This window comes from Anomalospiza imberbis, chromosome 6, assembly GCF_031753505.1.
Source record: "Anomalospiza imberbis isolate Cuckoo-Finch-1a 21T00152 chromosome 6, ASM3175350v1, whole genome shotgun sequence".
Classification (NCBI taxonomy): domain Eukaryota; kingdom Metazoa; phylum Chordata; class Aves; order Passeriformes; family Viduidae; genus Anomalospiza; species Anomalospiza imberbis.
The window spans coordinates 1,415,416-1,428,727 of record NC_089686.1 but is presented as its reverse complement, the minus strand read 5'-3'; the positions used below and the strand labels follow the sequence as shown (position 1 = coordinate 1,428,727).

The window sequence follows — 13,312 nt, the reverse complement described above, 5'->3', positions numbered from 1 at the left end:
TGAGCTGGAAAAGAGCAATTTCCTCGGGATCCTTGGCACAGAATCTGGATGCTCCTCTCCTGCCTGTTCACAGCTCCTGTCACGGCTGGCTTTTCCTTGGATCAGGAAAAAATTGTGCTTTCCCTGGAAAAAAGGAAGTGTTGGGATGTGCAATTCCAACGACATGAGTTGGCCCATAAAGGGAATGTATCCTCTAGAAATGGGAGGCCATTCCCTGTGATCATGGAATCACAGAATCCTGGAATGCTTTGGCTTGGAAGGGACCTTAAATCCCATCCCATTGCAGCCCCTATCCCATTCCATCGTCCGCTGTCCCAGGCTGCTCCAGGCCCTGTCCAGCCTGGCCTTGGGCACTGCCAGGGATCCAAGCCAGCCACAGCTGCTCTGGCAATTCAATCCCAGCCCCTCCCCACCCTCCCAGCCAGGAATTCCTTCTCCATATCCAACCTAAATCTCCTCTTTTCAAGCCTAAAGCCATTCCCTGTATCCTGTTCCTCCATCCCTTGTCCCCAGTCCCTCTCCAGCTCTCCTGGAGAACTGGGGCTTAGAGCATCCTGGCATGGGTGGGAGGTGTCCATGGGTTGGAATCAGGTGGGATTTAAGGTCCCTTCCCACCTAAACCATTCTGTGATGTTGTGATTACAATAATAACAAAACCATCAGGAAGAGAAATGGAAATATGAATTCATTTATCCTCCCAGACCCATCACAGGAAGCCTCAAATCCCACAGATCAGAAATCCCTGGGAATGTTCAAGGCTTGGAGCAACCTGGGGTAGTTGGAGGTGTCCCTGCCCATGGCAGGGCCTGGAACAGAATCCTTAAACTCCTCCAATCCAAACCGTTCCATGATTCCATGAAATGCAACTCCTCAGGGAGTCCTGGATGAAGTGTTTGTTCCTGTGAGCTGTTGAGTTTCTTGGGAATTTCCCTGAGTCATCCAAGGTGAAATACCGGCGCCACCCACACAAATCCCGTGGTTTGGTGCTGAGTTTTAGACTGTGCCCATCTTCCACCCTAAAGTAATTAATCCTGGGTTTTGGTTCTGAGTTTTAGACTCTGCCCATTTTCTCGACCTAAAGGTAATCCTGGGTTTTGGAGCTGAGTTTTAGACTGTGCCCATTTTCCAGACCTAAAGGTAATTCTGGGTATTGGTGCTGAGTTTTAGACTCTGCCAATTTTCTAACCTGAAGTAATCCTGGATTTCTGTGCTGAGTTTTAGACTGTGCCCATTTTCCAGACCTAAAGGTAATCCTGAATTTTGGTGCTGAGTTTCAGACTGTGCCCATTTTCTAGACCTGAAGTAATCCTGAATTTTGGTGCTGAGTTTCAGACTCTGCCCATTTTCCAGACCTGAAGTAATCCTGATTTTTGATGTTGAGTTTTAGACTGTGCTCATTTTCCAGACCTACAGGTAATCCTGGATTTCTGTGCTGACTTTTAGACTGTGCCCATTTTCCAGACCTAAAGGTAATCCTGGTTTTTGGTGCTTGCTCAGATCAGGTGGACCAAAACAGCAGGAAGTGCCTCTGACAGATTCCAAGATTCCAGTGTCTTCAACGAAACCCTGAGGATTTCCAACATCCAGAGACACCAGGGAGGCCGCTACTACTGCAAGGCTGAGAACGGCCTGGGCTCCCCGGCCATCAAATCCATCCGAGTGGACGTGTACTGTGAGTAAATCCTTGGAATTCTGCCTTTGGTCCTTTAGGAATGACTTAAAATACCTGTTGTTCCCAAGAAACGTTCGGCTCCTTGTGAATCTCAATTTTAATGGTGGATGCTGCGGGTTTGCGGAGTTTTTATGGTCAGAAGAATGTAAAGGGTTGGGCTTGCAGGGAAAAATGTAAATGATTGGAATTGTGGTGAAGGATGTGAAGGATTGGGATTGCAGGAAAAAAATGTGAAGGATTTGGATTGGAGTGAAAATATGAAGGTTGGGATTGCGGTGAAAATGTGAACGACTGGGATTGTGGTGAAAAACGTGATGGATTTGCATTGCAAGGGAAATATGAAGGATTGAGGTTGGAGTGAAAAATGTGAAGGGTTGGGATTGCAGGGAAAAATAGGAAAGATTGGGATTGTAGTGAGAAATGTAAAGGAATGGGATTGCAGTGAAAAATGTGGAGGATTTTGATTGGAGTGAAAAATATGAAAGGTTTGGATTTCAGTGAAAAATGTGAAGGGTTGGGATTGTGGCAAAATAGGAAGGATTAGGATTGTGGTGAAGGATGTGAAGGATTGGGATTGTGGTGCAAAGTATGAAGGATTGGGATTGCAGTGAAAAATCTGAAGGATGTAGATTGTATGGAAAAATCTGAAGGACTGGGAATGAAGTGAAAATGAGATGGATGTTAAAAATCAGAAATATTTGGATTTTAGTGAAAAATGTGAAAGATTTGAATTGCAGAGAAAAATAGGAAAGACTGGGGTTGCAATGAGAAACACAAAGGATTGGGATTGCAGGAGAAAATGTGGAGGATTTGGATTGTAGTGAAGAATGTAAAGGATTTGGATTGCAGGGAAAAATGTGAAAGACTGGAATTGTGGTGAAAAATGTGAAGGGCTGGGGTTGGAGAGAAAATGTAAAGGATATGGATTGCAGGGAAAAGTCTGAAGGATTTGGATTGCAGGGGAAAATGTGAAGGGTTGGGATTATGGTGAAAAATAGGAAATATTCAAATTTCAGTGAAAATGTGAAGGATTGGAATTGGAGGAAAAAAATAGGAAAGATTGGGATTGTGGTGAGGAATACAAAGGATTGGGATTGCTTTAGGCCCTGCAAGGGGCTCTGGAGTCTCCCTGGAGCCTTCTCATCTCCAGGTGAACGTTCCCAGCTCTCCCACCAGAGCTGCTCCATCCCTGGGGTCATCCTGGAGCCTCCTTTGGACTCTGGACTGTGAAATTTGCTTTGGGTGCACTCCCAGAATCTTGGAATGGTTTGGGTTGGAAGGGACTTTGAATCCTATCCCACTCCACCCCTGCCATGGCAGGGACACCTCCCACTGTCCCAGGCTGCTCCAGCCCCAGTGTCCAACCTGGCCTTGGGCACTGCCAGGGATCCAGGGGCAGCCCCAGCTGCTCTGGCAATTCCAGCCCAGCCAGGAATTCCCAATTCCCAATCTCCCATCCATCCCTGCCCTCTGGCAGTGGGAGCCATTCCCTGGGTCCTGTCCCTCCATGCCTTGTCCCCAGTCCCTCTCCAGCTCTCCTGGAGCCCCTTCAGGCCCTGCAAGGGGCTCTGAGCTCTTCCTGGAGCCTTTTCCATGTAAATATTCCCAATTCACCCAAGCTTTCCTCATAGGAGAAGTGCTCCAACCCTCGGATCATCTCCACCACCCACTCTGCACTCCCTTGTTTATTATAAATGAAGAAATAATCAACTATTTATTTTTTTTTTCTCTATGCAACTATATTTATTCTCCTTTTAGACCATTTAAAATCCAGAATAAGGCAGGGAGAGAGCAGTGGGGTCTCACCAGGAGCCCCTCCTTACTACTTAGACTCAATCAATTCCGAATTTCCCTTATGACAGGGATTTATTTAAACCTTTTTAGGAGCCTCTGGAAAAAATTCTCTAACTCGAGATGGATGTGCTCTAAAACCAGACTTTCCTAACCCAGTTTGTTGTTCATTAATTCCACAAAATTAAGTTTCTGTCATTTAAGAAGTGGAGGAACGAGCATTAATTAGGTTTGGGATTATGAAACCAATAATTACTGACTTAAGACATTAATACTCCCAATTTGTAACAATTATTCCACGTCGAGCACGTCAGGTGGCCTTTGGCATCAATGCCTGTTTTTTCCTGGCTTGGGAAATCCATTTTTCCTGCTTTATTTATGGAAAAGTGATGCAGGTACAGAAGGAACTAATAACCCAAAATTACTGTTAAAAATCTCAGTCCCTGCAGTGTCAGAGTGGGTTTAAGTCTTGTTTATTCCACTTTTTTTTTTTTGGTGGGGGCTCCTGGTCCATCTGGATTTTCCAGCACAGTGGGGATCCGAAGTAAATTTGGGAAGAGCCTGATGGAAGTGGGATTTAAAATGCTTCCAATGACTTCATGTCTTGATTTGAGTGTACTTGATTTAATGATAATGATCTGGAATTTTTAAATCAACTCTGATTGCATTTTTCCATGGAATTTCAATTTTGAATTGACCACGCCACAGGTTTAGCTTGACCTCTTTTATCTCATGGCTCTGTCTACTTTTTAAGGTTTCCTTTGCTGCTCTATTAAAAATCAATTTAATTACTTTTTTCGCCCCTAAAAACCATCTGATCATGGAGCTTTGAGGAACCCTCTCTCTGCCCAAGTTTTTCTGTTCAGCTGCTTCATTTTCCAAAAAAAAAAAAAAATCAGTCTGGTTCTTCCCCAAACTGAATTGGGTTTCCTTCCATTTCCAGCTATTTTTATTCCTTATATTTATATTCCCTGGAGCCAAAAGAGCTCTTCTGTACTGATTTTCCTCATGTGGTCCATACAGCCAATAATAATCTATATATTATAAATATAATTTATTTATTCTTAAATTTTATTTTATTTTAAATTTACTTTTATATAAATCTATTTAATTTCAAACAGATTTAAACTCTTCTTCTATTTTTAAATTTTGTTTTATTTTTTTTTAAATTTTATTCAAAATTATAATTATTAAATGTTCTTTTTGGAGAAATTCAATGTTTTTTGTGCTTGTTACATCTTGTCCAGCAAACTCAGATCCTGAGTTAATTTTTCAGTATGGAAGAGTTTCCTGTTGGACTTTTCATTGCCCTTTAATTAATTCTTTTTTCTTGCCCTTTAATTAATTAATTTTTGTTGCCTTTTAGTTATTTAATGTTGTTTGAAAACACAAGACCAGGTTAGGATCCTGTACTCCAGTCACTGATTCTGAGTGTGGAAGTTAATTAAATCCTTCCTGCACAGTGGTCCCAGAAATTCCCATTATTCCAGGACTTTTCCAGTGTTTCAGGCCATCTCTGGGGCAGTTTGGGGCCATTCCCTGGAGCTGGGAACCTCTGCTGGGAATTCATGGATGTGTCTCGTTCTGTGTGAGTTTCTGACTGCTGGTGATTGGAAAAATCCACTGATCCTTTTCCATCTGTGCATATGCCCAAAGAATCATGGAATCAAGGAATGCTTTGGGTTGGAAGGGACCCTAAATCCCACCCAGGGCCACCCCTGCCATGGCAGGGACACCTCCCACTGTCCCAGGCTGCTCCCAGCCCCAGTGTCCAACCTGGCCTTGGGCACCTCCAGGGATCCAGGGGCAGCCACAGCTTCTCTGGCAATTCCAGCCCAGCCAGGAATTCCCAGTTCCCAATCTCCCATCCATCCCTGCCCTCTGGCAGTCGGAGCCGTTCCCTGTGTCCTGTCCCTCCATCTCTTGTCCCCATTCCCTCTGCAGCTCTCCTGGAGCCCTTCAGGCCCTGCAAGGGGCTCTGAGCTCTGCCTGGAGCCTTCTCCTCTCCAGGTGAGCATTCCCAGCTCTCCCAGCCTGGCTCCAGAGGGGCTGCAGCCCTCAGAGTAGTTGCATGGATTGCTCTGGATCTCTTCAGCAGGTCCATATCCTCCTGCTGTTGGATCCAGGGCTGGAGCAGCTCTGCAGGTGGGGTCTCACCTGGGCAGGGCAGAGGGGCAGAATCCCACGCTGAGGGATCAGCCCAGGGCACAATTCCAGGTCATGTCCAGCCTCTGATCCCCCAACACTCCCAGTCCTTCTCCTCAGGGCTCCTCCCATCCCTATGGAAGTCAAGCATTGTTGTGGATGTGGCTGTTTGTTCTGTTAGTGTTGAGGACCTGCCTGCTACCTGGGGATTCCGGTGCTAATCCAGTCACAGAAATGATGGGAATTGGTTCTCTTTGGTGTCCTCGGAGAAGGAAAACCCTCCTGTAGTGCTGCACCCCCTGTGCCATCCCTATGGTGTCCCCAGGACACGCTCATATTTCCAACCAGGTGTATTTATAGCCTCATTAAAAGAGGGGAGAAAACATCTTCTCCATAAAATCCCATCGCTGAGGGGTCATTATATTTTTCTTTTTGGAATTCTGTTGTAGCCTGAACCCTCAGGAAAGCATCATAGGCTGGAGCTGTGTGGGGATTGTTGATACTGAAGTCATTTGCTTTGTCCTTTTGTGATGGAGTGTGTTAACAGCCTCCTGGCAGGGCTCTGATCCTCCTGAAATTCCATTGGAAATCGATGGAAGCTCCTCAGGGGGCTCCCAGGGTCATGCTCCTCATCGTGGGAACAAGGAGGGAACATTTGCTTCCTTCCAGCAGCTGGAAATGCTGCTTGTTTTCAGTGCCGGGGCTGTTCTGCACATGCAGCACTGCAGATGCAGAATAAATCTCATTGAAAGGGTTGGAGAAGGGAAAAGAGCTCACATGGAGCTGGGAATAACTCAATTCCCATCTTTCCAGCTTGGTTAGAGCTGTTCTGTGTCCACACTGGACACGTGAAGGGGTGGAGAGCGGGAGAGCTCGTTTGTCTTTCTGTAGGATGCAAGAAATAGAGAAATTAATTGAATTTTTGAGGTTTATATCCCACACAAAGCATTTCAGAGCTGCCTTGATAGAGAAGCTGTGACTGCTTCATCCCTGGAAGTGTTCCAGGCCAGGTTGGATGGAGTTTGGAGCACCCTGGTATAGCAGGAGGTGTCCCTGCCCATGGCAGGGGTGGCACTGGATGGGCTTTAAGTTCCTTCCTTCTAACCCAAACCATTCCGGAATTCTGTGAGTTATTGAGAATAAATCCAATGAAGAGCAGCTGAAGGAGCTGGGAAGGGGTTGGAACCCCAGGAGAGGCTGAGGGAGCTGGGAAGGGGCTGACCCTGGAGAAAAGGAGGCTCAGGGGGGACCTTGTGGCTCTGCACAACTCCTGCCAGGAGGGGACAGCCGGGGGCGTCGGGCTGTGCTCCAGGGAACAGGGACAGGAGGAGAGGGAACGGCCCCAGGCTGGGCCAGGGGAGCTCAGGGTGGACAGCAGCAGGAATTTCCCCATGGAAAGGGTGCTCAGGCCTGGGCAGGGGCTGCCCAGGGAGGTTTGGGGTGCCCATCCCTGGAGGTGCCCAAGGAATTCCTGCAAGTGGCACTGAGAGCTCAGGGCGGGGGACAAGGTGGGCATCAGGCATAGCTTGAACTCAACAATCCCGGAGGTCTTTTCCAACCACAGGGATTCCATGAGGTTTAGGTTGGATTTTTGGGAAAATTTCTTCCCCTAAAAGGGTTCCCCAGCCCTCGCACAGGTACAGGGTGGAATCCCCATGCCTGGAGGGATTTGAATTCCATGTGGATGTGGCACCTGGGGACACAGGGCAGTGGTGGCCTTGGCCCTCAGAGCTCTGGGCTGGGGACAAGGCGAGCATCGGGCACAGCTGGGACTCAATGATCCTAAACTCTTTTCCAACCTCAGTGATTCCATGGTTGAAATGTTGTGCTGGGCCAAGGAGGGAAAATAACTTGGAAAACACGGGACTTTCACATTTAAAGATAACTTAGGAGCTGAATGACTCCCAGAGGAAAAATAACATGGAAAAAACAGGACTTTCACATTTAGGGATAACTCAGGATCTGAATAACTCCAGCTCAGCGATGCGTCACCACTGTCTCCGCTCTGCCCGCCGGGATGAAGCCGTTCCCAACCCTTTCCCAGATGTGTTTTATTCTTATCCCGCCTGCTCCGAACATCTGAAGACAAAGGCAGCTAATTAACAAATGAAATCAGCAAACTGCAGGCCCAGCAGCTGGGAGGAGATGATCCAGCAAATCCAGCCTGGATCCTGCCAAGCTGTTCGTCTTTGTGACTCTCCCGGAGCTCAGGTCAGGGCTGTGCGGTTCATGATCCCTGTTTTGCACACCCAGACAGCTCAATGCCTTTGGAATTCTGCACAAGGAGGATTTTAACAGCGTCTGCCACACTTCTGTGCACCTCCACTCCACCACGATGATGCAATTCCCAGGGAATTTGGATTAGACCCATTTTGATCAGCTTAGGTTGAGTTTTCCATTTGTTCAAGAGCTTAGGGATGTGTGACGGGAATTCTTCCAGTCCAGTGTTTACCATGTCTGGCCCATCTGGGTTTTGGGGAGTGCTTGGTTCAATTCAGAGATTAAAGACTGAGAAATTGAACCTGATGGTGGCACAAACCTCTGTGGGAAACATCTTTCCGTAATTATTTTCAGGTTGATTAAGAAACTTTAACCGCGTAGCAGCACCCATGAGTTCAGTTTGATTTAAAGATTGATTTAATCTGGTGACTCCTCATAATTTCATCAACCCAAAATGAAAATATTAGGATATTTTTTCCCTTTCTTGTAAAACAGTGAAGAGATTCATCTTGTTGAGCTTCCCAACATTAATCTTTATAGGTTTGTTTTTGCGTGGTATTTGAAATTATTGTATCTGGAATGGTTTGGGATCGATGGGACCTTAAATCCCATCCCATCCCACCCCTGCCAGGACAGGGACACCTTGCACTGTCCCAGACTGCTCCAAGTCTTGTCCATCCTGGCCTTGGACATTTCCAGGGATCCAGGGGCTTCTCTGGGTGACCATTCCAAGTCCTTCCCCTCCCTCCCAGCCTTCCAAGCCCCTGGATATTCCCATGCTGCTGGGAAAGAACAACCACTCCCAATCACCCACATGCACAGAGCTTTAAGAAGGAGGAGTTTTAAAATCTGTTTAGAAAATTGAAAATCAATTGGTGCTGATTCAATCAGAATTGGAGTCGGAATTCTGGAGAACTTCCATAAGCACTGGAATCAGGTGGCTTTAACCTACCTAGCTAAAGGCAGAGAATTTTGGAGTTTTCCTGCAATACCCCTGCAGAATCCCCTGTCCAAACACCAGATTTTTCCTGCTTTTTCTCTTTTCCAGCTCTGACACGACCTGAGCAAAGCCCAGCCTTATGTAACCAGCCAGTCACGCATTTGTGCGGCCTTTCCCAGCACTGGGAATGTTCAGGGAAATCTCCCAAAAATTGGGAGCATTCTTCACCCTCCTGGTACTGCTTCTGCTTTGGCTTTGCTGCAGCTGTAGGGATCTTCCCAGCACTGCTGTAGGAAAAAAAAAAAAAAATCCATCAGGTTCTGCAGTGGGAATTTTCCATTAATTGACCATTATGAAATGCTTTGGCAAAGGCTTTGCAGCAGTTCCATTCCCAACTTGGATTTCTTGGAGCTTTCCTGATATTCTTATCAAAATCCATCCCTTGCCGGAGTTCAGTGCTTGCTTGGAAAGGATTAGCTGGAGAGGGACTGGGGACAAGGGATGGAGGGACAGGACACAGGGAATGGCTTCCACTGCCAGAGGACAGGGATGGATGGGAGATTGGGAATTGGGAATGCCTGGCTGGGAGGGTGGGGAGGGGCTGGGATGGAATTCCCAGAGCAGCTGTGGCTGCCCCTGGATCCCTGGCAGTGCCCAAGGCCAGGTTGGACACTGGGGCTTGGAGCAGCCTGGGACAGTGGGAAGTGTCCCTGCCACGGTAGGGGTGGCACTGGATGGGATTTAAGGTCCCTTCCATCCCAAACCATTCCCTGTTTCCATGATCCAACATGGACCTGTTCCAAGAGAGCAGATTGGACAAGCAGGTGATGACATCGCACCTCCTGGAATTATGGGGTGATTTGGAATAATTTATCTAAAATGATGTCTTGTCCAACCCCTTCCTCAAACCAGGGCCACCTTCAAGGTCAGATTCCTCAAGACTCTGTCCAACCAAGCTTTGGATGTCTCCAAGTATCCCATGGCCCCTCTGGACACTTGTCTGATTACACAGGGAATTTGTTTTCCTTATATCCAGGAGAAGTTTCTCTGGGTGCAGCTTAGATCTCATGGTCCTTTCCTCTGCACCTCCAAGAAGAATTTCTCACCTTCTCTAGAACTTTCTGTTAGCAAGTTGACGACAGAAATTCCATCTGCTCTTCATCCCATCTTCTCGTTTGTCTTCGTCTTCTCCATGAGTTCCTGGTTGGCTTTTGAAGACAGAAATTGGATTTTCCCTTCATCCAACCATCTCTAGGTTGGCCAAACCCAGCTCCCTCAGGATCTGGATGGCCTCCAGTCTCCTTGGTGGCCTTCCATGCATTGTTCCAGTTTATTCATGCCTGGAGCTGGACAGGGCACTCAGGAATTTGTCTGACAGGGATGGGTTGGACGAGAAGGATTTTTTCCCTGGAAACAGCTCTCCTGCTCTTGCAGCCAGGGATGGACATGGCTTCAGTCATGGTTTCTGTCCTGGTTCCAGGTCTTAAGGGATTTCCTCTGCCTTGTCTTGAGTAACTTCATGAAAATGAAGCTGAGTCCAGATTTGGACCTCTGTGGTCTTTTTTCCAAGGATTCACCTTCATCCGAGGGTCACAGACTGGAAGAGCATCCCTGGACTCGGTGATGGAGCTCATGTCTCTTTGTTTGCCATCCAGGGATGTGCTTTAATAGGGATAACCTGGGAATCAATGCAGGAAATGCTCTGTTCTCAATCAAAACTCAGGAGTTTGACCCTAAAAATTGCAGCGAGTTAATTTTCTCCTTTTTGCTTTCAACGTCATGAGGAGAAGCCAGAATTTCTGAGCACTCTCAACCCTTTTCAAGCGCTGCCGTGATTTCAAATAACCTTTTGAACAAAACTGAAGTCTCATTAGGAAATGCCATCCTAATTTGGAGCAGCAGATCCATGATTTTCTTCTGTGATCTTAAATTAAATATTTTGGAGGCGGGGGGGGACGAAAGTAACATTTATTTAAAATCCGTGCCCCATTATGAGGTATTATTGCTGGAATTGTTGGGAATTTTGGAAGAGTTTTTGTTTCTAATTAATCAAGAGACTCTCCAGCTTCAGTCTTCTTATGCAAATAGAAACGGAGCAGCTCAAGATGAATTTTTAGTCTTAAGATGAATTTTTAGTCTTTAGGCTTGGCCTTTTTTTTTTTTTTTTCTGGAAATTGCTTTTCAACATGGAATTCTTATGTGTTCTAATCTATTTATTTTATTGAAAAAGTTCTTCCTGAAGAATTCCATGGATTGTCGAGCTTTGGAAAAGGCTGTTAGGGAAGGGGTGGAGTTAGCACTGCTGGAAAAGTTTAACCAGTTGTGGATGTGGCTCTGGAGGCTGTGGTTTAGTGGTGAATGTGGTGGTGGTTGATGGTTGGATTTGGTGATCTCAGGGGGCTTTTCCAACCTCAACAATTCCAGGATTCTCCACCTTTGCAGAGGGATTTGATGGTGCCTTTGACCGGTTCCTTCTGGTCACTTGAAGATTTGAGAACCCCATCCTCCATTTCATTGAAATTTGGCCTCAAATAAACCTGATGAACCAGCATTTTGGTAATTACTCACACCAGACTTTGCAAAAATAGGGTAAAATTTGGGGATAAAAACCCGACCCAAAGGGTTTTAAGGAATTTTAAGGAAAAAGCAGTGCTGAGAAGGTTCTGGAATGGTTGCAGCTAGTGCTGAATTGGAGTGTGTTCCTCCTGTGTGATTGGAGGGCTCACCTGGAATGCTGAGTCCAGGATTCCAGCACAAGAAAAACATGGCAATATTTGCTTGTTACAAGCAATTGTTGGAGAGATCATGGAGATGCTCTGAGGGCTGGAGCACCTCTGGAGCCAGGCTGGGAGAGCTGGGAATGCTCCCCTGGAGAGCAGAAGGCTCCAGGGAGAGCTCAGAGCCCCTTGCAGGGCCTGAAGGGGCTGCAGAAGAGCTGGAGAGGGACTGGGGACAAGGATGGAGGGACAGGACACAGGGAATGGCTTCCACTGCCAGAGGACAGGGATGGATGGGAGATTGGGAATTGGGAATTCCTGGCTGGGCTGGAATTGCCAGAGCAGCTGTGGCTTCCCTGGATCCCTGGCAGTGCCCAAGGCCAGGTTGGACACTGGGGCTGGGAGCAGCCTGGGACAGTGGGAGGTGTCCCTGTCCATGGTAGAGTTGGGATGGGATGGACTTCAAGGTTCTTCCCACCAAAACCATTAGCTTCCAGGCATGGAAGGACAGGAGAAGGGGAAATAGCTTCCCACTGCCAGAAAGCCAAGATTGATGGGATATTGGAAAGGAATTCCTGGCTGTGAGAGTGGTCATTTGGAAGTTGTGTTGGAAGTTGTGTGTTTTTAACCAGTACTTAGGAAAAACATCCCTTGCTTTCCTTGTTTTTCCTTGTTCCATTTCTTTCTTTCCTCAATAAAATTGTCCCTCCAGACAAAGCTCAGAAAAACCCCCAGACCAGGAATCTTTTTTTTTTTTTCCTGGTGGGATAAAGCCCAAATTAATTACTTTGGCATCCTCATATTCTAAGGGCTATTGTGTTTTTTTTCCTTATGGAGGGCAATTCCTCGTTGTGGGCATCTCATTTTCTTGGAGTTGCTGCAGTGGGAGTAATTATCTGATATCTGTATTTTAATCAAGAGAAATGTGTTCCAAAGCCTGGGATGAATTTACCTGCTGGAAGTTAAATGCCTGTAACTAAAAGCAGGGAATCTGCATTAAATTGCTGCCTTAAATTGCAGCTTTTAAAGCAAACAGCTGCGTGCACATGATCCATGGACTCCTGGATCCTGCCATTTGGATGCAAATCAGGCTGTCTATTTATTGCCAAAGCTTTATAATTTTGTGGAAAAGAGTTAGAAGAAACAAGGAGTAAAGCTGCGAACCAGACGAAACCGCGGTAATCATTGCACTATAATAGAAATATGATTGACATTAGCATGAGATTTGCTGTGTTGTTCTGCCTAAAAATGTGAGTTTTGAAGGAGATCCAGTTGGGGAGCAAGAAATAAATCCTAAACCTGACTTTTTCTGCAAAATTCCTAAAATCTGGGGCTTTTCAAGCTGTTTTGTCTCTTTTTTACCCTTGACTAGATATGAGGCGTTGCGGGAAATTCCTGGCGCCGCGCTGTTGTTGGGTCGGCTAAAGCCTGGCTTAAACTTGGTTTCCCTGCCCGTTTTTTCCCCAGATTTGGATGATCCCATAGTCACAGTCCACCAGAGCATCGGGGAAGCCAAGGAGCAGTTTTATTATGAGAAGACCGTGTTCCTCAGGTGCGTGGCCAACTCCAACCCGCCTGTGCGCTACAGCTGGCGCCGCGGCCAGGAGGTGCTGCTTCAGGGCTCCGACAAGGGAGTGGAGATCTACGAGCCCTTCTTTACCCAGGTAGGCCTAAAAACCAGGAATTTTTTTTCATCTTGAGGCTTTGTAATGGGATCTGCCCGCTGGGTTTGCGGGGTGGGGATTGGGGATGGTCTCCAGATGATGATGCCCTACCCAAACACTCCTGGGTGTGGTCAATAGATTTGCTGGCGTAAAATATATTTAG

General features: G+C 46.6%; 1 protein-coding gene across 2 annotated transcripts in view; it reads left to right on the top strand.

Moving 5' to 3' along the window:
- Positions 1–13,312, top strand: part of MDGA2 (MAM domain containing glycosylphosphatidylinositol anchor 2) — a 191,385-nt gene that overhangs the window by 74,547 nt on the left and 103,526 nt on the right. The window contains exons 3-4 of one of the 2 annotated variants that reach the window (XM_068194878.1): positions 1,498–1,672; positions 12,953–13,149. In XM_068194878.1, coding sequence (XP_068050979.1) covers positions 1,498–1,672; positions 12,953–13,149 — 372 coding nt within the window. The remainder of the gene's footprint in view (positions 1–1,497; positions 1,673–12,952; positions 13,150–13,312) is intronic. The other variant, XM_068194879.1, reaches the window with a different exon arrangement.